General features: G+C 40.1%; 1 protein-coding gene across 6 annotated transcripts in view; it reads right to left on the bottom strand.

Moving 5' to 3' along the window:
• The window catches only part of AUTS2 (activator of transcription and developmental regulator AUTS2), an 800,615-nt gene that overhangs the window by 233,684 nt on the left and 541,831 nt on the right, over positions 1-25,100 (bottom strand). For all 6 annotated transcript variants that reach the window (XM_052803418.1, XM_052803416.1, XM_052803420.1 and 3 more), the window contains one exon: positions 12,231-12,260. In XM_052803418.1, the coding sequence (XP_052659378.1) occupies positions 12,231-12,260 (30 nt within the window). The remainder of the gene's footprint in view (positions 1-12,230; positions 12,261-25,100) is intronic.

Below are 25,100 nucleotides of genomic sequence, written 5' to 3'. Positions count from 1 at the left end.
TCTAAGAGACAGAAACCAAGTTATTGAGAGTTTAACTGATTTGTGCATGCCAGCAACAAAGCGGGGCACAGGACGGAAGACAGAAATGCGTTAACTGGGGAGGCTGAATGCTTTTCAGTGGTCCGCTCCCCACTGCACTCATTGACGGGATGTGTGCCTCCCCAGTCATAGCTCACTGTGGCTGACCCTGTCCTGTCTGAAATCATATTCCTCTGCTCTAAACTAGGAGACACCTCTCCTCTCCTCTCCGCCCTGTAGTCATCAAGATTTCACAAAACAAAACAAGACAAAAAACTGTAAATGCATTAACAACAAGAATGCCCCCCACCCCCCAAGTCCTGGTGGCATATAAAAATGCTGACAGAAACTACGTTTTCCTAATGAGGTTACTTGTAAACATTTGGTGCATACAGTCCAAACTTAACTTCTCTATCCTCCTTCCCAGTCTCTGGCTAAGAATTTGTACTCAATGGGCAACTCAGAATCAATAAAGCAGCCATCTACCAACCCCCTAAACCAAACAGTACTACCAATGTGCTGCCAGAAGTTCACAATTTGAAAATGTTGCATGTCTTGCCCATTCCTAGAACAACCCCTTTATCTGCAATTATTAGACTATCACTCATTCTTCAGTTTGTCTAGGATCTGCTAAATGTTTCTCTAGAAACTCACCACTCAGCGCCCATTCACAGCCGTGCATTAACTCCTCGTTTTTCTCCGAAAGTAAAGAATTTGATATGACACATAAGTTACCATAAACTCTACAGGATTAAGTTATTGCATCTTACAGCACAACTGGTTTCTACAAATGATACCCTGGAAAATGACATTATCGCTCAGTGATTTGGTTCAATCTGATTGCTACAGTTAATGTAATAACATAACTCAATTAGGATGCTTTTGTTATGAATGAACAACCTTGTTCAATATTGTCTGACTGTCCAGAGTCAGCTTAAATGTGATGTTGAGATGGCCTGCGAAGCCCAGAAATTTGGTGGTGCATTTTAAGAGGAGATACCAGCACGAACTAGAAAGCCCAGGCAATTTTTAAAGACACAAAGGTCATCTTGGTGCCTCCTACTAGCTGAAAATTACAAAGCAGACATCTTTGTAATGCCTGCAAGTGAATCCAGACTTTCAACAGAGTTCAGAGAAAGGCTTGCAAGAGTCAAGGCACACAATTTGACTCTCATTTTCAAAGCAAAGCATGTCAGGTTCACCTTAAGCCATTTCTTCCACATTTCTCAGCTCCCACCAGTAGCTCTCAGTGTGGAGACCAGTAGTCAGCTCATGGTGTGCATACATTGAGAGCCTGGGAGAACCCGGCCAGTTAAAAGTTAAACATGTTTTTGACCTTTTCCTATTTTCATGTGCGGTGTCCTTCAGAGGTGCTTATAACATGTACCTGGAGTTACCTACTGATACACCAGCTAAGGTAAGGTACTCCATTACTGTTAAGCATTTAAAACATACTCATTGTTTGCACATCTGCTTTTCTTAAAACTACAACTCCTTAATCCTCAAAACATCTCTATGTGAAGTAGAAAACCTGAGGTCTTGCACTACAACCTGGTGGCTTATCCTTCCAACAAAATAAACCAGGGGTTCATTTGTGGGTGACATAGCAGGGAAAGAGACTTTCAGAGAAGGTATTATCTTGCCTGTAGGTACTGTGAGGGAAGAGGGAGGAAGAGGTTACGCAAAGCCTGCACTGGATTAACAGAAAGATGAAAGTCCAGAAAGATCCTTACTCTGCTGGTACCTGTAGGCCCAACCCTAATTCAAAGCATGTGTTACTCTCTTCACTTCTACCCTGTTTGGGGAATTTCTGGAATCCAAGATACACAGTAGCTGTATTTTACCACTTCCAAGTCCACAATACCCTTATTAGTGCTGAGCCAGATGGAGAGAAATATGCAGAAAACCAAAGCAGTACTTGCTGGAATCCTCAATTCATTGGTGCATGCGTTTAATTTCCTGTCTCCTTGTTTTCAGCCTGTCCTTGGATATGTTTGTGAGAAACCTGAGATGGTTACATGTGTTGTGACCTCCAAGACTCTTAAAAACATGAAATAATTACCATAACTTCGATATATAATTATTTTTCTTCTCTTTCTAAAGAAACCTCCAAAGAAATGTCTCACCTTCTCAGTTCTCAAGCCTAAGACTTTTTTTCTTTTCAAGGAAATGTGAGAACAGACATTCAGGAATGGGGAGCATGCCTCATACATGACTGTAAAATCTGATTTGTTATGAAAAACAGATGTTATTCAATAGCATAAAGTGTATATGAATATTACACTTGAATAACATATAGTAACATACAGTCCTTAAAGAAACATTTTTTATAATCTAGATACCTTTGGACATGGCCAAACTCCAAGATCCACAGACTGAATTTCTGCCTGTCTCCATACACACATACCATACGTGCACACTCATGAACACCTACTTCCAAATACACATACAAAGCATATACCTAACCAACAAATAGCTATATATTGGTGTATTGATCACGAGAAATGTGCCAGCATGTTTCAGTACATAGATTTCCTTTCAGGATATCTAATCTTATTTTCGTGTAGAAGGTTTACAGACACTTGTGCAAAATAGAAGATGTACCTTGTAGATTTCTTAAGCAAGCATCTCAGTTGAAACATTCTAAATTAAGTTTAAAATCCACATCACCCAGGACAACTTTTTTTCCAAAGGCTGGATTTCAGAGATAGGGAGAGCATGTGTGCGCATGTACATTGTGTGCATACACAGACACACTTATTTCTTCACTGAGTTGAAACTATAACTCTTGTTACATGCAAGATCAGAAAACCATACTGTGATTTTACTTCGTTCTGCTTCAGTGGCACCCTGAAAATGAAATCTTGCCTGGCATTCCCATGTACTCTAACAGCCTTCATGGAACTACTCTGATAAAAGTTTTGCTACATATAAAAAAAAAGATCTAACACTAAAATGTGAACAAGCAAAACTATCTATCATTTGGAATGTCTTTCTTATTGTGATCTAAGCTGCTGGGAAGGCTTTAGGAATTTGCATTATCCTTAGAGATGTCTGAAACTGTCTCTTCTGTTTCTTGTATAGCACTGAGCACATCATCAGCTTTAATCTTTCATCTCTTCTTCCTCTCTCCTCCCCTACAGAGAATCAAATCTTACAATCTATACACAGATAAAACTCTTGGGCCTAGTAAAGTTTGGCTCTAAGTTTTGCAATAAAGATAGGAAGATTTATTGCCAGGAATGCATTATACAAAAACAAAATATCAAGTTGTCTAAGTCAGTATCACATCCCCAAACTCTAGGTGAAACAACAGAAAAAGCAGAGGGCATGCCATCGGATGGCATGATTTAACATGGAAAGATGGGCATTCAGGGATACTTTCAACCCAGACAATCTTCTACTGAAAAGCATGTAAGTTGATAAGCCCTATCACTTTTCTCTCCTCACTGTGAATATAAATGCAATTAAACACTTCAAAAGACCGAAAAAAAAAGCTAAACAAACAAAACCAAGTTTTTGCCATTCTTTCTCCATCTGCTAATTCACACAAAATGAGGACAGAAAAGAACAACTTCTAGGATTTCAAACACACACAACACCCACTTACCTTACAGAAATACTCTATATAATTACATACCTTTTGCCTGAAAGTATTATAGATATTAGTTCTGCTGTGGGGAGGAGAGCTTGTGGGCAGTGCATACATGTATTGTAGATATTTATAAAACCACTAGGAGGCTGCAATAAAATTATCTTGGGGTACATATTATGGTTTTTCAAGAAGCATTTAAAACCAGTACTATATTCAATTTAACCTCTCCCCTAAGTTTCCTTAATACACATTTCTCTGTATAGCTATACCTCTAATTTTGAATGTCAATATATACAAGCAGACATGTTGCAAATAACGTATATCTATATAAACAGGCATGTTCAATGAAAATAATGTATATTATTTCCATAGTATGTACGTGCATACATAAAAACACATGCTGCAAAATAATATATATGTATATGTGCTATAGCTGATATTCTAAGATCCTATACAAGAACAGTAATTACTTATACAAAGATAATAAAAATTTAAAATAATGAATATATGTATGTACTGCTACAGCTGTATGTATGAATCTGCATACCGCATATATGCATAAAGCATTAAATAGAGCACAACATGAACGTACAAATATAACATCAATGTTTGGTGTATTTGCATATTACGTACTCGTTATGCATCATGGTACGTGCCTGTTACACACACACACACATTTAATACTCACATATCATTCCACAATCCTGGATATTTTTGCTATTAATTTTAATTTTCATACAATGATTTTATTTTTATCCACATAAGACAGCTCGCAAATGATACTTTTTAAAACCTGATGGTTGAGCAGTATTTTAAGATAGTGATGTGACTGTGTCCAAACTCTCAAAGCACCGCATACCCTAGGAGGAGCTTTCGGGGGCATCTGTCCCAGCCTCCCTGTGTTTCAATTCTTGATTGTTTACTCAACTGCCAGAAGATGGTCTAAAGCCCTGGGGAGAGCAAAACCTGTTTGGGCCATTGACATTGAGTATCCTTGGTGCAGGAAGTCAGGACCTTAGAGGTATCCATCATTACGCCTGCCTGAAGGCAGGCTGGAGCCAAGGAACTTGCCTGAGAAGCTAGTAAAATTTTAATGCACTCTGTAGTGTGGTCATGTCATACTCAGTTATGGCAAATAATCCCAGATGCCTGCAGAGGTAAAATGGAGCTGTAATGTGCTTGCCTCCTAACCCGAGCTGACAGCAATGATGTACGACTACCATTAGCGGAAAATATCACTTCAACTAACCCATGATCCAGCTCCGCTAAGGGTCACATTATCCATGAGGAACAAATTACACTCCCAAAGTAAATACAAATTTTCTACACGAAATGGGTACAAAAAAACGGAAAGGGGAGCTGGGCGGGGGAAGGGGGAGAGGGTAGGGGGAGTGAGGACTGATACGTTACCTATGACAACATGCTGCTGAGTGACAAAGATGATAAAGGACAGGACAAATCACGGGCTGAAAGCGCTGTGGCACAGCCAGCCTGGAGAGCACGTACCCACGCCTGTAAACAACATGTTCACTCCCCTTAGTGGCAAACGCATCATCTTTTACAACGAACATGCTTGGCTCCGATTTTATTACCACTCTAGCTGTAGGGACCCTCTATGTGGCACATCAAACGAATAAAAAGGATCCTTATCTTTCCTCCTAATGGGCCTTAAACAGTAAGAAATACTTCATGATTGCCTGAGCGTTGCTAGCATATAAAGTCTGGGTGATCTTTCACTCACGGGGCAAGTTTAAGGTGCTGCATTTTCCAGAGTTAAAAAGACAACACCTGTACAAATATGCAGTATAAATCGCACTGATGGGAAACATCCTGGCTTTGCAGAAACTGTTTTAGGAATAATACTGAGAAACTATTTCTCTAATCCTATCCTTAGCCAAAATAAATATATGCCAAGCAGCAAGATATCAGTATCCCATGACCTGAAGTAATTGCTTAAAATTGGGTTCTCAGCCACCATTTCCCCATGGAGCCTTGTTTGCTAAACATGTTGGTACCCACCATCGAAGGAGTTTTTTGAAGAATTCAGCTCCCTCTTACTCTCGTAAATAATCCTTTCGCCCTTCCAGGAGCACAGTGTGCCGCTGCTTGGGGCAAGAGGGCTGAATGGGCCTGACAGCTACTCAGCCTTTTTTGACCACCTGTAACCTGCCACACAAAACCCCACTGAGGTCCAGTCTGGGGACAGAAGGCTCCCATGTAAAAGTCCACCCCTGTATTGCAGTCAATCCCCTCTTCCTGAACCTCAGGACCTTGCAACCCCATGGAGGCTCCCTTTCCAGTGGTTTCCCCTTGCTGTGCCCCTTCCGATCCCTGGCTGGGAGCGCCAGGGAACACCTCACACAACCTAAGGCTACACACTAATTTCTCAGGCTCTCTTACAAGACTGGAGATGACACATTTTATATTTTGAAGTTTTCCTCTAGAAATCACCCCAGTCTTCATACACCTACACCTAAAGTTGAAGAGTGTAGAGAACGGAATGAGAAAACGAACTCTAATGATATGCCCCTCTTTCAATAGCTCAATAAATGCTGAGACTTCCCTCTATGACCAAAATTTTTCAGACCAGGAAAATTATAATTTATTATTTATACTCCAGCAGTGCACAAACACCAAACTGAAACTGTGGTTGAGTTTTTAAACAGTCAGAAGAGTACAGATATTACTGTATTACTGTATGGCCATGGTGGTGGCCATATAAAAATTTAGCTGGCTCCCAGCTATCTACCTGCTACAGCCCTGGTGCCATCCAGGTGGACATTTTTCTTTCAAGTGCTACCCAAACTCTTCCTTCCCTCACGCCTCCCAGGAGTGATGGAAAAAATATCCCCAATACAGTTTTGTTTCCAAGCATCCTACTGAAAAATCCTAAACTGCTGCAACTGCCCACAAAAGAGTGAATTGCACCCTTATATAAATGCAGTCCTCTGTAACATATAAAATGGCATAAAGCAATTTCATCACCATTTAATCCATTTATGATAGAGCTTTTACTTCCAGCAACAGAATATACAGAACGTAGCCCTGTGTGAAGCAGCTGTTTACCTTGGTCTTATGTTTTCTAGCACAGTTCATGGTGGGGTTGCTTTGGGTTCTTTCTGTTTCCAAAGAAAGGACAATTTGCTGTTCCCTGCACGCGTTTCGGAGGAAAGGGAACAACAGAGCAGCACTGACACACGGGCCAGCACAGCTGAAAACAATGCTCCGTTTATTCAGCAGAGACACAACTAAGCAGGACTCTTCAGATCTGGAGGGCAGGGAGGAAATAGCTTCTGAAGTTCATGACCAATGAACTTTGCACCTGTTCAGTGGTACTGAAAGGCATGGTTTTAAGTAGGCCCATCCCAAGTTCCTCTTACCATAAATATATCAGAGCATTTATAATTACCTAAACCAGTTGAGTTTGTAAAGCTGGGCTAAAAACTGTGGGTTTTTTTAACATAGCCAGAAGCACATTGGAAAGCAAACTATACACAAATGCACACACGCACACAAATACATAAACACTTGTATGTGTGGATGTTTAACTACTAAACAGTGAAATACAGTCTACATACTAAACCGGGCAACACACATCTGCCAAAGTACTATTCTAAAATTGCTCTCCAATGGCCATACACAAAATAATTGTCCAAAAGCACTTCAGAAACATACACAGGGTGCAGGTGTGAATGCTTTTGTGTGTGTATAGATATGCACAAATAACAATTCCTTTTATCTGAGCATACCAGAGTGATTTATGATATTTTCCATGCCATAATCTTTGGTTCATAGCTGTTTTATATGCAATCAAATGTATTAGCATTATCATCAAAAACATTCTGATGCCTTCAGCTTCATGGTGCTTTCAATGGCACAGTATTTTTCTCTTCAAAGAGAAAAATAATGAAGTCTTACAAGCAACACGCTCCCACCAGCATATGCTTCTTAAGTAAGCACAACACCCACCCATCCCAATCCCTTCCCAAGCTGGGCTAAGTTTTGTTATTCTTCCCCTCTGACCATATGCCAACACCTTGCAAATTTAGCCACCGGTTTGACTGACCTCTTTCCTCCCTTTGCATCCTACACAAAGTCCACCCAAAGCAAAGCCTGTTTCAGTAGGAACTCTTGGCAGTTCTTGAGCTGCAGCTGTAACTAGCCAGACACTGCTGGGCCCCAGAAGAACACATTTTAATGGGATTCAAGAGCCTCATCAAGAGAGAACTGATTGGGTACTACTAAGATACACACAGAATTAAGTCATCAATTGCAGTAATTCTTTTAAGTTGTACATCCTATCAAAGTTGGATAAAATTCAAGCAAGAAGCAGGCATAAGTAACAACTCTGTGTACATTGCAAAGCAGCCCCCCTTGATCAATGAAATATTTTCCTAAGAAGTGAAAAATCTTCTGAAGTGCCTCAGATTGAGCCTTAATTTAAAGATCAGTCTAATGAAACAGAGTGGTGAGAAGACATGGTAGAGATGGCGAATAAAAAAGGACCTTACTCCTTACCTCATCTTTAGCACTACACTTCCTTACCAGAGCTGTTTGTATGTCTTTTCAAAACAGGACTTCCTTTTTTTTCCAGAAGACAAACCATGTGTTTGCATGTACGTTTTTAATATTGTATTAATTACCACGGGTATAATTTTAAAGACTGTATCTAGAGATCAGAAGATAATACAGTTGCACTTAAATTTGTCAGCTGTGCAATAGCTTGCCCTAATTTTAGATTATCAGCTCTGGAGACCTGCTCAAAGAGTTAGACTGACAGACTTTTTAATGGAGAAAATCAGAGTTCCCCTGGGATCCATACTTTTTTCTGATTCAGTAAGAAATCCCAGCGGCATTTGCTGAAAGGATCCCAGGATGGAAAATGACATCTCTCTAAGAATTAGCACTTCACATTCTGATGCAAGTCCTCCAAATACACTCTCCCTCCACAGACATACTTGCTACCTCTTCAGGTTTTTTAGCAACAGAAGAACGAAATGCCTACTTTGAATGCTCCATCCAGTACTGTGTGCCAAATTGGAATGAAGGAGCATGAATCTATATAAATAGATAAATCATCCACCCAAAACATGTCATTTAAAATTGAGATGCTGACACAGCCTTAGCTACAGTACTGTTAAGCAGGGGCTGCATCATTTTTCAATTAAATATTCTTGTTTCTTCTTCCAGAGAAACCTCTGGAGAAATGTCTCATTTGAGGGCAGACATAGACAGAAAGTGACTCTGTCGGCTCCCAATTAAAGGCTAGGGAAGATCGATTGGAGGCACAGCCATCACCTAATAGAGATCAGATATCAACAATGATTTACGCAGCTAGATAGATACATATTCAAGCGGGGAAAAAATAATACTAACAGCCTAGGAGACATTAGTTTTCTTATTCACCTCTCACTACTCATCTGCTCCACAGCTTCCCAGGTCCTGCTCCTTCCTGCATTCTTCTACTTCACTGTGGCCCACCTAGTCATGCCTGAACCAACTCATCTTTCAGCCACCTCGATCTGTCACACACCCTTCATTATACTGATCTGCCATTTTTTATTCAAAGGCACTGGTCTATCTTTCTGGATTCCAGGTCTTATTTATTGTAGTAGAAATATGTACCTGTCTTGCATTACTTCTACCTCTTGTGGATCTCTTCTTTCCCAGGCACACTGAACAATCAGTGTGGCTTTGCCCTCAAAAATCCTAAATGAAGCAAAATTGTTTCCTTTCCATTTTCCAAACAGCAAGGACATATATACATAAATGTGCAGCAATATGCCATGTATTCTGTGTACTTCAGGATATCAAAATCTGCAAGATAGTCCTAAAGAGAAGTAGATCTCCTCTTCCCAGAAACATTTCAGGCAAAGATGTTTCTGGTGAGGGGAGAATAACTCCACAATCCTCAGAATACATTGACTTACACTGACCAAGAGCAATTTGACAATTTGCTACTAGAACAGCTCCACAGTTGGAGGCTAATACCCTCATCATGATATAAGACATTTGGGTCAAGGATCTTAAAACTTCTAATCCTGCTGAGTATCCTCAGCTCCTATGGTTATTAATGAAAACTGAGGATGCTGAGCACTATTTATGAAACAATCAACCTCTTGCACAGAGGTGTGGCACCCTCACTTCTCCCAATGCATTTTGCTTATAGGAATTTTTGGTCCTAAAAATGTTATTTTATTTAAAGCAAGAATTCAAAAATCTTCTGGGTCCTACTGAAAGAGATCTAAAAGATCCTGCCTGTCTGAAGAAAAGAAGTTTCTACTTGTCAGTTAAACAAAGGAATAACGCACAGCCTCCTTTATAGTGTGTACTTTACCTGTCATCCAACAGCCCATTATCATGTCACGGCAGAGTGCACTTTTCTACAGGTCACTTTGTTTAAAATGACATGGATAATGCACATGTCAGCGAGCTGACAGTCCCGACCGTCCTTCAGAGATAAAAACCGCAAGACGAGCGCCTGTTCTTATCTGGGGTACATGCCTTGGTCTATCATCTAAGTCAGGCAGAACATGATTTCTCCAGAGAGCACTTTTTTCATTTCCTGATTTTAAGAAAATCAAATAAGCACCATTTGTCTTCATCTGAATATGCTTGACCTGCTCAAATGATGATGTCTCGCATTTTATAACAGGCTACATATGCTGAATTCAAATTAACAGCAGAACAAGGCCTTTAGATCTTTGCCTAGGCTGCCAGCACAGGCTGAATAAATATGCCAGGGTTAGCTGTTGTCTTTTAGAATTGGGCCTGAGCTATAAAACTCAAAGCTGGGTCTGGTTCTGGGATTTGAAAAGCTCTAAATTATTACGGATATTTGGATCTGCACTTAATCTCATTTCATTAGGGGGGAAGACAAAATAGAGATCACAGAGATGAAATACACATCTGGATTTTAAATTCTTCCTGCACAAGTACTGGGATATTCTGTGTGAGGTACGATCTTGAGCCTCTCTTATATTGTTTTGCAGAAACTATCCTAAATCAGCACATCACCACCATCCCCAAAAGCTGCCTCTCTGCCTTTTTATACAGGCGTGCTCTAAGAGAAAAATACTGTAAAACTGGCAGAGGTTTAGCTCCGTAAATGCAGCAGTAGCAGGAAATTACACTTCTAGTTCTGGGTGCCATAAACACAGGAGCTGAAATTCAGTTTATCATCTTGCACTGCATAAGGAACATCCTGAAAATGAATAATCACTTCACAGGATGGAATGTAATGGTAATGCATTAAAAATTCATATCTAAAAGTGCAGGTTAATATTCTGTGCAAAAACCCAACAAAACCTCCCCTTTCTGTTGTCACACTGATTAACTCCAGTGATTAGTTCCCTTATGAAAGGGAAATCACTGCAGTACAAAGTAAACAGTGGTTCTTTAACATAGTTAGCAAATTATTAAGAAACATGAGGAAAAAAATCTCTACTTGAGAAATTACTGAAAAGGCTGAAGGGCAAAGCTTTGGCGGTTATACACAGAATGGTTTGAAAATTTCCTTTTGCTTCCTGCTACACAAATCCTGTAGAAAACTGATTAAATTCATGAAAGGTGATTTCTGTATTCATTGTTTCCTTGTAGATTTTGCAACGTATTTGTTCTTTTCTGTTGTGTAAGCTGCACACCAGCATGGTCATCTCTCTTCTTCTTGGCTTGACTTGGAGCTAGTTAACAGAACCACTCATGAAACTCTAAACAATTCAACGTTATTATATGAATGATATTTTCTGACATTACTTTACCCTCCCCCAACATCCATCCCCCAATTTATCCAGTGAAAGAGGAGGCGAAAGTGATTACATTATCAAAACATCCCTTAAGGCTCAACATACAAATGAAAATCACAAAATCCAACCTGGAAATAAAGACATTAGACCAGTTTTTCTGCAATGATTATTTCATTTTTGCCAATGAAGGAAGGTAGATGTTAGTCCATTCACAACATAAGACCTAAAAATGTGCATTAGTGTGAATACTAGTTCTATTATTATTAGTCTTCTAAACAATAAACAGCATTAGAGATCAGTGCCTGACTCTTTTTCAGAATGACATTCTTCCCTTTTTCCACTTAGAAACCCAAAGTTATTGAGATAATTATCAGCAAGTTGTGTCACTTGACTTAATGTACAGTTTCCAAATGTTGTTTCTAAAAAACCAGATGTATATATCAACTGTAACACTTCAATTTGAGTTTGAAGACCCTTGCCCGCAGAGAAGCAAAACAGGCGATAACAGTGGTTAAATAACTGTTAAAAGGTGCAAATGTGAGGGTTACAAAAATATTTGGTTGCTGTTAGAACTTCCCAAGCAAAAATGTAGCCATAGAAAAGGTTGGTAGTGAGACTGGTGTTCATAATCCACCCCCACAAACCATGGCATCAATATGCTTGAAGATGAATTGTGTAGCCTCCAAAATATTCATTAGAATTCTCTTCCCTTGGAGGTCTATTCCAAAATTAAATTAAAGGAAACAAAGTCTTTTCTCTGTATAGAGAGGCTTTAGATCGATCCAAAACGAAACTCTGAATAAGTAACAGAATAAGAGGAGTAAGTGAATCCAACAAATTATTTTTGCTCCCATACTGATTTCCTTTCTTACCTTTTCTTCTTGATCACTGTCGCTGTCACACTGAAACACAAAAAGAAAAAAAGAACAGGTAAGAGAAACTTGCTACAGCAAAAAAATGAAATATTTCTATCAACAAGATGGCTGAAACACTTGTAAACCCTATGGCATCAAATCTGGTACCTTTAGGAAAAAGCTCAATTACTGTATAGGAGGGAGTTTTCCCCCACATTGTTGTTGAAGATGATACATTTGTATGTTTGAATTATGAAAAAATTGCTCTGAAAACAACAAAAGCCATTTGCAGTGCCCTCTGTTAGTTTAATTCACATGCACAGGAGCTGATGGCGCATGAGCACATTTAGACTCCAAAATTGGATCAGGGATAAATAAAAACAGTATTAGAGGGCTGTTTTGTTTTCTTTTGATGGACAGTATTTTTCATACTGCCTGCCAATACATCAGCTTCAAAGGCTCCTCAGATAGAAGGGTATGAAAATGGCTTAGGTTTCCTTATCCCAGAAGAGAAGCATTTGCAAGGCTTTTTCTAGCTACTTGGAGGGTTCACCCTATGTCTTTGCTTACCGCTGCTAAACTAAAGAATTCAGAGATCACAGTGGAAGCAAGAACATGCCATATTAATTGATTCATTGAGGTTCTCTGTAATTCAAGACTAGGCCAGGTATCATAGTAAATACTTACAATACTATAAAATGCTGAACAGTAACACTAGCAGGTCTTGATATTTATCAACTGCCATTGATCAATTTTTAAATAACTTTTACTGTTGTAGAAATACAGCAGGACTAGATGAATCAAACCTCAGTACAGATAAGCATCAGAAACCCCAAACACGTTTAGATTTGCTAGTACAAAAGCTGTGCTGGAAATAGGACTGTAAGGCCCATGCGACTCACTTGCACCTAGCTGCTTCTTTCAGACTCAGATCTGATTAATCCCACCTAATTCTGGGTAACTATGGAGTGGTCACACTTGGCTACCTCTACAGCAGAAGAATGAGGAAAACACCTCCTTCTGTTTGTTTTTTTGTTGTTGTTGTTTTGTTGTTTTTGGTTTTTTTTAAACTACGATTTTAGATTCCGGAGGACTGAATTGTATCATTCAAGGATGAACTCACACCCCTGCAGATGAATGGCAGATGTTTCAAAGAAAGCATAAGATCACCAAACAGGAGAACCAGGCTTTCCTAAATCAAGGACTAGCTGATTGTGTTATGTTGTTACAGCAGTCAGTTAAGCCCTTTATGCATTTGTATCCTGTTTAATGCGTCTTCGAGAATTTTCATAAGACAAGCAAATTGCTTTGAAATTAGTTATACTTTGTGAATTCCAAAGGTTAACTATACAGTGGGATGTGAACAGACATAGCCAACTACACCCACAAATGTATGTATTTGATTTGCACAAATCAAGTCATCTTCTGTGTGTTCTTTAATTTATAACTTTTCTGTTTCACTGGCTTTTTCCTCATCTTCATCAGTACAGGGGGTGAAAAGGTGCCTTCCCCACACCAATGAGCTACATACTAACAAATTAAAGATAAGAAGTATTTCTAGGTATTTTTCAAATAATTTTAAATGAAGCAAAGATTAGGTAAAATTACAATCTGCTTTCAGATAATTCCAAATAGAAATGGAAGTGGAAACTGAAATGATTTATATAGCACTAGTTGCATCTAAATACGCTGGTAACAAACATATGAGAGGGAACATGAAGATATGCGATAGTTTTAGCTTGAATTTTGAAACCCTCACACAACGATCAAGTTAATGAAGAGAGCATACTTAACTGACAAAAGGAAAACTGCACATTTCTAGAACAGTATGGTGGAGAGAGATATATATATATATATGAAGTACTCACACCCTTACCCTGTAAATATGCATTTTGACTTCAGCATGACTACACATATGAGATTTAGGTATGAGGGTAAGCATAGGTAAGTATGTTTGCAAAGCAAGGCCCTACATTTACGCAAAAGCAAACACACACATGGATTTTCATCCATGAAAATCACAGCATGTCACAAAGATTTCCCATTTACTATCTCTATTTTACAGTTGTTGGAAAAATTCAGCTTTTGGGCTATATCACTTTCTTCCACTGCTTGGTTACAGCCAGGAGGGCCCAGCAGTTCTGGGGTCCCTTTGTTTCAAAACAGGGAGCTCAGAACCAATTGCTCCATTTGTTTCTGTCCCCTGCCCACCCTCCAGACAAACTCCAATACAATTCCTGATTGTAATATCTGAATCCAAAAGGAGAAAGAAAGGGGGTAAAAAGTGGATATGTAAGCAGGCAAGAATGATTCCCTTTTAGCAGCAGGATTCAGAGGGTTTTAACATGCTGTCCGCTGGTGCAGCACATGTGCACGTGTTCTGTGACCCAGCTGTGGTCACAGCGCTTTGCAGCCTCTTCTTCCCCCACCATTTTTTGTCTGGTTTAAGGAATCTCTCCTCCGCTGTGGATTAAGTTTTTCCCGACTCATATGCTTGGAAAGAGCTCAGGGTTTTGTGTTTTCTGCAGTGTGGAGGTACTTGGGGAGAAGAGTACTTGCCAGCAGTGACATCTGAATTTGCCAGCAGAACAGTTACCCGCATCCGAGTGAATCTGCAGAGAAAGTGCACAGAGCGACGTCGGTGGGAAGTTATTTCCATCAAAGTGTTAAGCCTCCTGCTTTCCGACAGTCCAGTTCTAATTTCAAGGTCCGCTTAATTCCACATCAAATAATTACTGCTATACCCAGAAGCACCTTGTCTCCAGAGTTAAGCATATGGCGAAGGACTGAGACCTACTGGTGTCCATTATGGAAGCAGCACGGATGCCAAGCCGATTAAAAATGCTCAGGCTCCCTTCACAACATGCCCAGTGACTGACAGCTTCGTGATTTGGCCAGTCACTGTGGCTGCCAAAAAAGCCTCTGCTGCATGGAGGCCCACATGGCACTCTGAGAAAACAGTTCCATTCCTAGTATTAAATTCCCATACTGACCCGAGGACTTTGCTGTGAGCTCAGCAGGAGCACACCATCCAATTTACAGCTCCATCCTCCAGAGCCCTTAGTGCCAGCCTCTGGCAGAGACGAATGATGGTCAAACCCCTCCAGCTCATAAATTATGCAAAGGCAATAAATGCACTCAACAAACAGCTCCTAATGTTTGCCTAGCCTGGCTCCAGATACACTTTGTAAAATGCCAGGAGTCCTGCACACACAAGGCATCTATTTCACTCATAAAGAGGTTTTGTTGGTGGGGCGCGAGGGAAGGAGACCCACCGTCCAGTAGCGCTGTCCTGTTCCAATAGCAGAATTTTATGGACAAGCTGTATGAAAGAAAAAAGGAGGAACAGAAGGAAAGGGCTTTATGCACTGCATTGGCGTTATATTTACATGCAGTATGTATACATGTGTGTTTGTGTGTGGGCATACACATTGCATGTGCATGTTTTGCACATCCATGTTAAGCTGAATTTTCCCTGAGGATTAAATACGTGCATTTCCTCTGGTTCATGGAAAGAATCAGACAATTTATGTGCAGGGGTAACTCCAAAAAAACTTGCAGAAGAAAGAAGAGGTTTGCTACTCAGGCTAGAAACTAAATTGGAACAACTGTATGTTCTTCCCATTCCTGAGACTAGTTTGCTGTTCAGTCACTCCAGGCATTATACTTGCACACACATTCCCTAGTGGCCCTTGCTCTGATGTGCTCATTTACATTTCTGGATGCATTTTCTTCCCAGAGGTGCTAAAGCACAAGGTGCTTCCATCTTCTGCAGGCTTACTGCTAACCACTTCTGGAGAACAGGCTTTGGAAACCAAAGCTGACAACCGTGAAGTTGATTATTCAGAATAACTGGTCAATTTGAAGACTTGAGTCTGCACTGCTTGCTCAGTTCCTCAATTCCTCCAGCATTTCTCTACCTCCCAGGGCCACAGAAAAAAAGTAAAATGATTTAAGTGCTTTGTGGTTCTCAGACCACCAGACTGTTTTGGAATCAAGTGATGCAAATGCTTTGTACTGGCCTTCTGCTTTGGGCTGAGTTTCAGTATTTTGTGCCTATTACAAACAGATAATTCTTCAGTGTTCTCTCATGTCTTGTTTCAGGGAACTACGGCTCTGTGCACATGCTGCATTGGAATATTCTGCAAGTAACTGGGAATCCAGAATATCATTCAGACATAGCATGACCTGATTTTTGGATAACTGCCACCAGCTTCACTGGAAGCTGCGAGTGATAATGTGACAAATCAGGACAAGGAAGCTGCAGACACATTTTACACCTGAACAACCAGAGGCTTCTTTCTCTGATTCTCAGGCTCAAGGCACTTACTATCTCCACACTGAACACAAGTCGTGACAGATTAAAGTCACCTGGGGCCAGGCTTGAGAAGATCCCAAGCCAAATTTCCAAAAGCTGGCCTACATTATCAAAACCCCACCCAACCAACCAGCCCTTAGCTCTCATTTAGGCACTGAAATGAAAGCCAGATTAGCAAAACTGCTGAGCACCCACAGCTCCCACATATGGCCAAGTTTTCAAATGAGCATGGCACAAAATGCTGTGAGATCTTTTCAAACCACAGCCTGATGGGCCCCTCAGAGGAAGGAATCTTTGAAAAGGCTATTTTATGCTTTTGAAAGTCTTCTATGGGGCAGAAGGGACTCTTAACAGTTTTCCCAAAGGACCTACAGCACTACAAACCAAATCCAAAGCAAGGGACATAAAGAGCTCACTCAAAACTAGCTCCACAGATAAAATTCTTAGAAGACATATGGAAACATTAAGGTTGCTCTTAATTTCCATACAATCAGGGGCAATAATGAGACCAGACTGACAATGACTTGCTCAAAGTGGCCATAGTTATCACTTAAACTGTTCAAACACCTTTAATAACTAAAGCGTGCAGGTTACCAGCCACCACATCACTTGACACACACGTGCAAAGTGTTCAAGCTTCCTTTTGCAGTATTTCTGCAACTTCATGCTCAAGAAGTGCTAATCAGAATCAACAACCCACAAACTTGCATTTTCATATGTGTGCTGCAGTCAAAATTCAAATAGTTATTTCTAAAATCAACCCCAGGTGAGGAGAGAACATACAAACTCATAAGGTCTTTGTACCAATAAAAAAGAAAGCTCTTCTTTCTGCCTGAGCTTAAACCTTCTAAATTACCGCTATCAGTCTGGGTTGTGAAAGCATAAGATGCATTGCGTGCGATATGGAGTATGCTCACATACAACTGCAGTGGGAAGTGGAAAAAGAACTTTTCAATTCCCATTTGAGGTTTAATTGCTGTTGTGTTTTGTAGAAGAAAAGGAAAACTGAGGATTGGGCTGAAGATTAGTTGTACCTCCCAAATCCCCTGCCCCAGCTGGAGAGAGAGCAAGTTAAAATGCACAGCACATCTCCCACAGCACCCGCAGAATGAGACTGATCCCAATGCCACATTTCAAAAATCAGACACCCTATGCGATTACAGCTGTAATTTGAACCCATTTTAATAGCTTGAGAGAGTCTGGTCCAAATCAAGCTGAGTAAAGGTCTGTGCCACCTCACCAAGCTCATTCAGGCTGAAGCAACACTATGGATTTCTATGTACCTTGCTGATTGAACACATTCTTGTGCAAAAAGTGGCAATCATTGAATATATCATGTACAATGACATTGAGGAGGGCATTGTTCTCTATTCTGCTCAATGGACTTTGCTGGAACAGCTATTTCATATCTTGGATCCATTTATCATTGCCACCAAAGGAGTCAGTGCTGCTGAAACGCCAGCGCTGAACAAAGTGATTCTACTCATCCGTCTGCTGAAAAGAAATCTGAAGAAAATGAGGGAAAACCCAGACCTCAGCCATGTTCACACTGACATTTACAATATTCTTGTCCATCTATCCACCAATGACAAACTGACAGCCCTGGAAAGGGCAAAGATGATATTTTAGCTATACAATTAGACCTTTGCTTCCAAGAAAAAAGGAGAAAAAAACACCTCCTAGATGAAAGGAGACACAGACAGAGAATAAATGGGCAATTTTCTAATTGATGAAATGGAGACAGGCAGAGTCACAAAGAAACTAAGAGCAAGAATTTCCCTCTTTTCTTTCCTATCTCTGACTTTGCCTACAAGTAACATTCAGCATGGAGCTCCTTGCCAAGGAATCTTATATATAGCATCTTGCAAATTGGTTAACATCACAGTCTGCTTAGCAATTCTTCACCATTATCCACAGTGATTCACTGGAAGGAATGACTGAAACAGAGATGGTCTGAGAAGTTTATGGTCTGCTTTCTCAAAAGCTAAAATTACGGATTATTCACAGAAAAGACCCATTTTACACAAATTACCTTAGTCTGGACAAAAGATTGCAATGTTGACCTTTAATCTGAATTCCATTTTATCCAAACTACTTCAGATGAAATGTATCAGTCTTGGACATTTAAAGTTATCTTGGCCCCTTACAGGAAAAATATTCAGAACTTAGAACCACTTTCAGCTATAACTCTTTTTAATTCCTCACTCCTAGGACTTTGATGGTTGTTTTATATAGCAAAATGACACAATTAGTGGCTCCTTCTAGCTCTACCATCAACAAAGCAAAAGTTTGATAGAAAGAATTATATTTTGAGTATTAAAATGAAAACCCCAGATTACATTACTATCCATGATAAAGATGATCCACCTTATATAGGACATGTATATATCCTTGGCAACTGGTGAGCGGTATACACACTCCTGGTAGACCACAGGGAGCTTATTTGTAAAGCAAAGGGGGATTTCACTCCAGGAAGACAGCTAAACATGAATCCTATTTTGAGGTTTGATTCTGTTGTGTCGACCCCTGTATTGCTGGGGATATCAATTGAAGGGGAAGGCTAGTAGCTACATGTGAACGGGAGAGACCGGGAGGCTTCCTGTGCATGGCTGGGGAGGCAGCAGGGCCCGCAGGAGTGCAAAGCCTGCCTGAGGCCTGCCAGGGACAGAGGTGCAGCCCTCTGTCCTGGGCTCAGTTTCACCCAAGGGAAACAGGCCACCGACATCCTCAGGGACCTCCAGGCACAGCCCCAGAGAAGGATGAAGAGAAACCAGCCCTGTAAGAAACACATTTTCCTTTGCTCCCTGGAAAGTGAGCTGAGACTGGTAAGTTATTGCAGTTCTTGGGAAAGTGCAACTTCCTTCCCCCAGTTATCACTCCCGACGGCTTCCTTATGGTGTCATTGCTCAATGATCCCACAAGTGCTTAAGGCCCAATGCAGCCATCCCCAAAGAACAGGACAATGCTCCCACCAATGTCAGCAGAAGATTAAATGGGCTTTCCAGACGTACCATTAGAAAGCTAACGATGCCACGAGTTACTCAGCTCAGCATCTTCAGAAAGTGCCTGCCTCCACGTCAGGCATCCAAATTCCACTAGACTAACTGGGCACCAAGCAGCTGTTGGCCACATATACAGCCGAATCTTAATTTTAGGAAGTCAATTCTCTTTTGCAATAAAAGGATGAACTCCCTGCCTCAGTTCCTCAATACTCTATATGAAAAAATGACTAAAAATGCCTTTGCCTCTGGGACTCTGAATGTACATTTGCTGCCTCCTTACCTGCCTTTCTGACTGTAGACAATTTGCAGTATGTAATGGTATTTTTAGCATCCTCTCAACTGATGATGACAATTTGCAGTGTGTAATGTCATTTTTAGCATCCTCTCACCTGATGAGTACTTTGTCAGGGTTCAAAAAATAAATAATAGTAAATAATAATAAAAATGTTCATTTATACTGGTGGACTAAGTCAATAGCAAAGACTTAAACTAATCAGTGTTTAATGAAGTCAGTGCCTAATACTGCATTAGCCAGTGTATCTGTATAAGAAAAGATTCCTATTTTTCAGAACTCCTGGTCTTAGCACAAGAGGTCAGTTTGGAATTTGAGTCTTCTAGGTACTTACAGGCTAATGAAATCAAAATATCCTGATGGACAAGAAGCAAAGCATGTTACGGGTTAAAATAATACAAGAATCTATTTTTTCCACTGTGTTGTGATCCATAAAAATCACCCTGAGCCTTTCCTCTTTCTTCTCTGCCTGTGAAGCCAATTGCTTTGATTGCAGTGATATGAGCTTGCTGAAATGACTTGCCCTTGCTTGTGAAGCAAATGGAACATGCTAATAGAACTTATCGCATTACCCGATGCAAAAGTGCCATAGCTCATTACTTTAAGATAAAAGGATATCATTGCAGACGGGAAGCAGAATTGACTTTCTGAGGCCCGACTTGATGATGATTTAATCAACTGCTCTCTTTCACTTCTCATCTCTGTGCCTGTCGGTTTCACAGGTGCTGTTAAATGAGACACTCAGAAAGTGAGCGGAGGGAAAGAAATTGCTGTCATTACTTTTCAAGAAAGGAGGTATGCAAATTTTCGACAGAAAGATTGTGTTCATAATGGGCCTGGTAAAATACAAGGATCATGCTTGACAGGTGAGGGCAAGTCATTTGTACGTCCTTAAAGTGAAGCAACCATCCTCATTTAGAAATTGTGCTCGATAAGAGAAGCTACAAATGAAAACCATGCAATGGCTGAGAAGCAGCAAGCAAACCTTTGAAGACTCTGTTATTGCAGATCTGCCTTCAGCAGGTGCCTGGCATGCCTTCACACATGTCTATTCCTAACTGCCAGATGGCCAAATTTTGACCTCAGTATCGCACAGAGAACTCCTCTTAAATGTTTTTTTACTGTCAGCTTTGCATTCACAGTTTGGGGTCTGAGAGTTTCTTCCTTTCTTCATCACTGCCAGAAATAGAAATTACAAGACAAAAAACTAAGTGAGGGTTGAGTTAACTTTAAAAACAGAATCAATAGGTTGGAGGCAACAACTTGTTTCCTTCTGCATGTAACTGAGTATTACAGGTCTTGGAAGATCCAGAGCTTACGGTTCATACAGTCAAGTAAAAAGTAAAAAGAATAATCCACAAAAAGGGTAGTGGCAGGAATCAAAGAGGATGAAAAGATGCTTCTCCAGGGCCCAAAAGGAACCTTGGGTCCTGTGTGATTGCAACACAAGAGGAAAGGGCAAAAAGAGAGTAACTGAATGTTCTATTGACCTGATGGAAAAGTTCTGATGTTCCAAAATCAGAAGTTAAAAAAGCACAATAATTGAGAGGGTGAATTATGCACAGGCTAAAACCACTCTATAGATCTTGGATGGCTATTGAGCTGTTTGGATCATTTTAAATGGGGAAATGAGAACTACCAAGCTTTTATTGGTGTCAATCAGGTTTTCAATCAGAGATTGACAGTCAGCCACAGCAAACAGGTTCCTTGGGGACTCCACCGTATGCAATGGATACAGTAGTTTGTCATAAAAATGTTGTCATTTTGTCTCAGATAACAGCATAGGACTTAAACAGAATTAACGTCATGAATATTTAGAATTAAACAAGAAACAGCTAGGAAATACTGCCACAAAGGAAGCCTGATACAATGGAAAAGGATTTAAATAGGAGCAGCCACTGTATTAATTCCACAGATAGGTGCATTTTAAGAATTTAAAATATTATTTCTCAAGATACACAGTCCATTTGGCTCAAATGCTCCTATGCTTGTTTATGAAATGCAACTATCAGATATCTTATTTGACCTTTTCCCTGTGTGTCAGGTTCTTAACTCTCCATATCTACCTAACTGGTAGTGATCCACTAATACTCTTTGGATCTGTCCCACCTCTCACCAAACATACTTCATTGTAGGTTGAAAAGCAACATGGTGGAGGAAAGATAGCTTTGGACTCAGAAGATCCACCTCTGTCACTGGCTATCATTATCACCTCAGGCAAGTCACTTAGTCTCTTCTTCTGTCAACCCTCTGCTTTTCATCTATGTGGGCTATTAAATGGTATGCTCCTTAGGATTTGGTTACCTTTCACTATATGTGTTTACAAAGTGTGCAGGATGATAGGGCATATTTCTTAGAGAATTTCGGTTTTAGCAAATAGAATAAATAAAGAAGAAGAAGAAAAAAGCATTAAGACTTGGATCAGGCCTTAGACACATCATGCCTATTTTCAATATAGATCTCATCTTCCACCAGCTAAATAGCATGACCTATAGCTAATTATATCATTTCAACTGAAAATTATTTTTATTTTAAATTACAGAAACGCACACAAAGAAGCAGCAATACAATATCGGTAACATTGCACAGGGGTTGTTCTCTTTTACAGGCTGCAGCAACTCTTAGCACAAAACGGCTACTGAAACACATGAAAAGAGATTCAATTGATTTGTAAGATAAAATAGCTGTGGAAATACTATCTGAAACAAAAAATAAAGAATAAAAAGCCATCTCTTCTCTTCTTTCCCAAACAACAGGAACTCTTTAGCTTTTGAGCTCTGTATCTTTACATTAGGCTGAGCACTTTAAACTGAATTGTATAAATAATAATAATAATTCCCCAAACAACCCAAAACAATTGATCCTTAGGGATAAGACCTTAACAGCTGAGCTATAAACCTCTGAACATTGGATTTTAATGGATACTAAAAAACTCTTAACTAAGTCCTATAAATATAACCTGAAACCAAATGATTTGTGTTGTAAGCTGTTTGCAAACTCCCATAAATGTTCCTCATTGTCATAATGCCAGAAAAATAACTCAGACTGTATACTCAGCCCTGTAAACTGGCTTCTATGCTGTGGTTTCCATCCCTTTTCCACTCTCTGTTTTATAATTCATCACTTGCACAGTTGCTATATATTACTATTATTATTTATTGCTGCCTTTATCATTTTTGTACAATTTATAAATTGTTTGTGCTAGACCTCAGGGAAGAGAAGGAATATTCTAAATCTACAGCAAGTAAATATAAATTGTAAAGAAAATGGCACACTTTGGCCTGCCTGCCTCAAATCTCCTGTTTTGACATACGTGATGCTATAATTTGGAATCTGTAATCTCTTATTAGGAAATGAATGCATTTTTTTTTTCAGAATGCTGCAATTATAATAATTGAATTTAAAACAGGAGCTGCATTTCTCTATTTAGAGGTAAGTGTAATTGTATATCCCTGATTTATTAGCTGGATTCAACCATTTGTTATTCATGGAGTGGCTGAGAAAAAGAAAGAATATTCATAGTTGGGGGGATGCTATCCAATGGAGCATCCACCACTGGGGCTTCCCCCTTCACTAACAAGCAGCGGCAGAAGTGGTACCTTGGCATGTCCAAATGGCCCCCACAGGTATGGGTTACTTCTAATTGACTCTCTAGTCTGGGCTCCTCCAGCTCTCTCTTCCTGAGGATCTCTGGTAATCAGCCCCAAACCCAGGTGTGCCTCCTCTGTTTTGAGAAAAAGCTATTACTCCGATATTGCCTTCTGCAGCACCGTAGCGTACAAAGACTGGGACTCACAGCGCTCAACTATACTTTTACAGTTACAGCAGAAAGATGGGAGTTTCAGGTAAGACCCAAACCTCTGTTGTAGGAGCCATTCTCATGTATAAATATTCAATGTGGAAAAACCAGGCCCTCGGTTTACCATCAATGCACTCCTGGCAGGGATATAAGAAAAATGTTTGGGTTTTTTTCACTGCTGCGTTAACCTACCACCAGAGTAAGGCGATAAAAACTCCTGTATCATAAATGATATCACAGACTCCATGACTGTTATCAGCAGTGGCAAATTACCTGGCACAGCCAATGCAAGGTATTGCTCTGAATAGCTGGCTTTTAGCGCAGTGTTCAGAAAAATTATCCTTGTCCAGGCGAGTCTTGGAAAATGCAAGAGTTTTGCCAACAACAACTGTGTTTAAGCAGGGCTGTAGCTAACACAGCACTGAGTGTCACTAAGACTGCCCGTATGTTCCTTTTTCAGCTGCATCGGTACTGAGACTTCACACTGTTAGAAATTATCTCTTCCAAAGGGGAACCCCATGTAAGGGCCAGGAGACATCCTGAATGTAAAACATAAGACTTCCCATTAAGTCTTCTGTCAAGAAAGAAGGGACGTAGTGAAATAGAAGAGGATGCAACTTGCAAAACAAGTCAGTGTGGGAATACGGAGAGCCATGGGAGGCCTAGAAGGAGTGGAAGCTTCATGTCTCCGATCCTTGTGGTCACCGCTATCCCACAGGCAAAAATCCACACTGGATTTCTGTCTGCATGATCCCAGCAAACCACCTGCATCTTGTACAGCATCCATAAAGGAATCTGAAACTGCTCAGCCTGTGCTGTACAGTTTTGAGACAGATTAGGAAATTCATTGCTTTCTCCAGAGATGTTCTCTATGAATACAGAGCCCTGGAATTTCACAAGGGACTTTTTAGAGAGGTAGAGGCTCCCTCTATTTTATAGACTGTAGACACCAAGCAATGGGAAGTTTGATTCTCATCTCTTTTGAAAATTTAGTAATAGGAAGGCTCTGAGATTTCAAACATGCTCTCTCCACAAAAACCTCTGTAGGCTTTATCTTCAGTCTAAAAAGCAAGTGAATAACAAGATGCAATGGGTAAAAACCAGATAAATTTAGACTGGTGCATATTTTAAAAATGGGGAATAATTTCTTATTATTCACTTAAAAACAGAGCACATTTTCCCTAACTGAAAAAAAATTAATGAAAAATTAAAACCTTGCCTAAATTTTGTGCCCTTGTTCAGTCAGAGTTATTGTACTCAAGACAGTACAATTAATTAGTGGAGATCATATGGCCTGTGCTATACAGGAGGTCACCGCAGATCATACCCTCATTGCCTTAAATCATGTGAAGTTATAAATCCCTGAACATCCACACCTTTCCACTCTTACTTCCATGGCTAGCTCATTAATGCTTTGGAGCTCTTATTATCCAGCAATTCAGGCGAACTCTGTTCAGTATGAACACCCCCTTCCGTG

The sequence above is a fragment of the Harpia harpyja genome, chromosome 12 (assembly GCF_026419915.1).
Source record: "Harpia harpyja isolate bHarHar1 chromosome 12, bHarHar1 primary haplotype, whole genome shotgun sequence".
Classification (NCBI taxonomy): domain Eukaryota; kingdom Metazoa; phylum Chordata; class Aves; order Accipitriformes; family Accipitridae; genus Harpia; species Harpia harpyja.
Note: the sequence above shows the minus strand (reverse complement) of the source record. Positions and strands in the feature narration are given on the sequence as shown.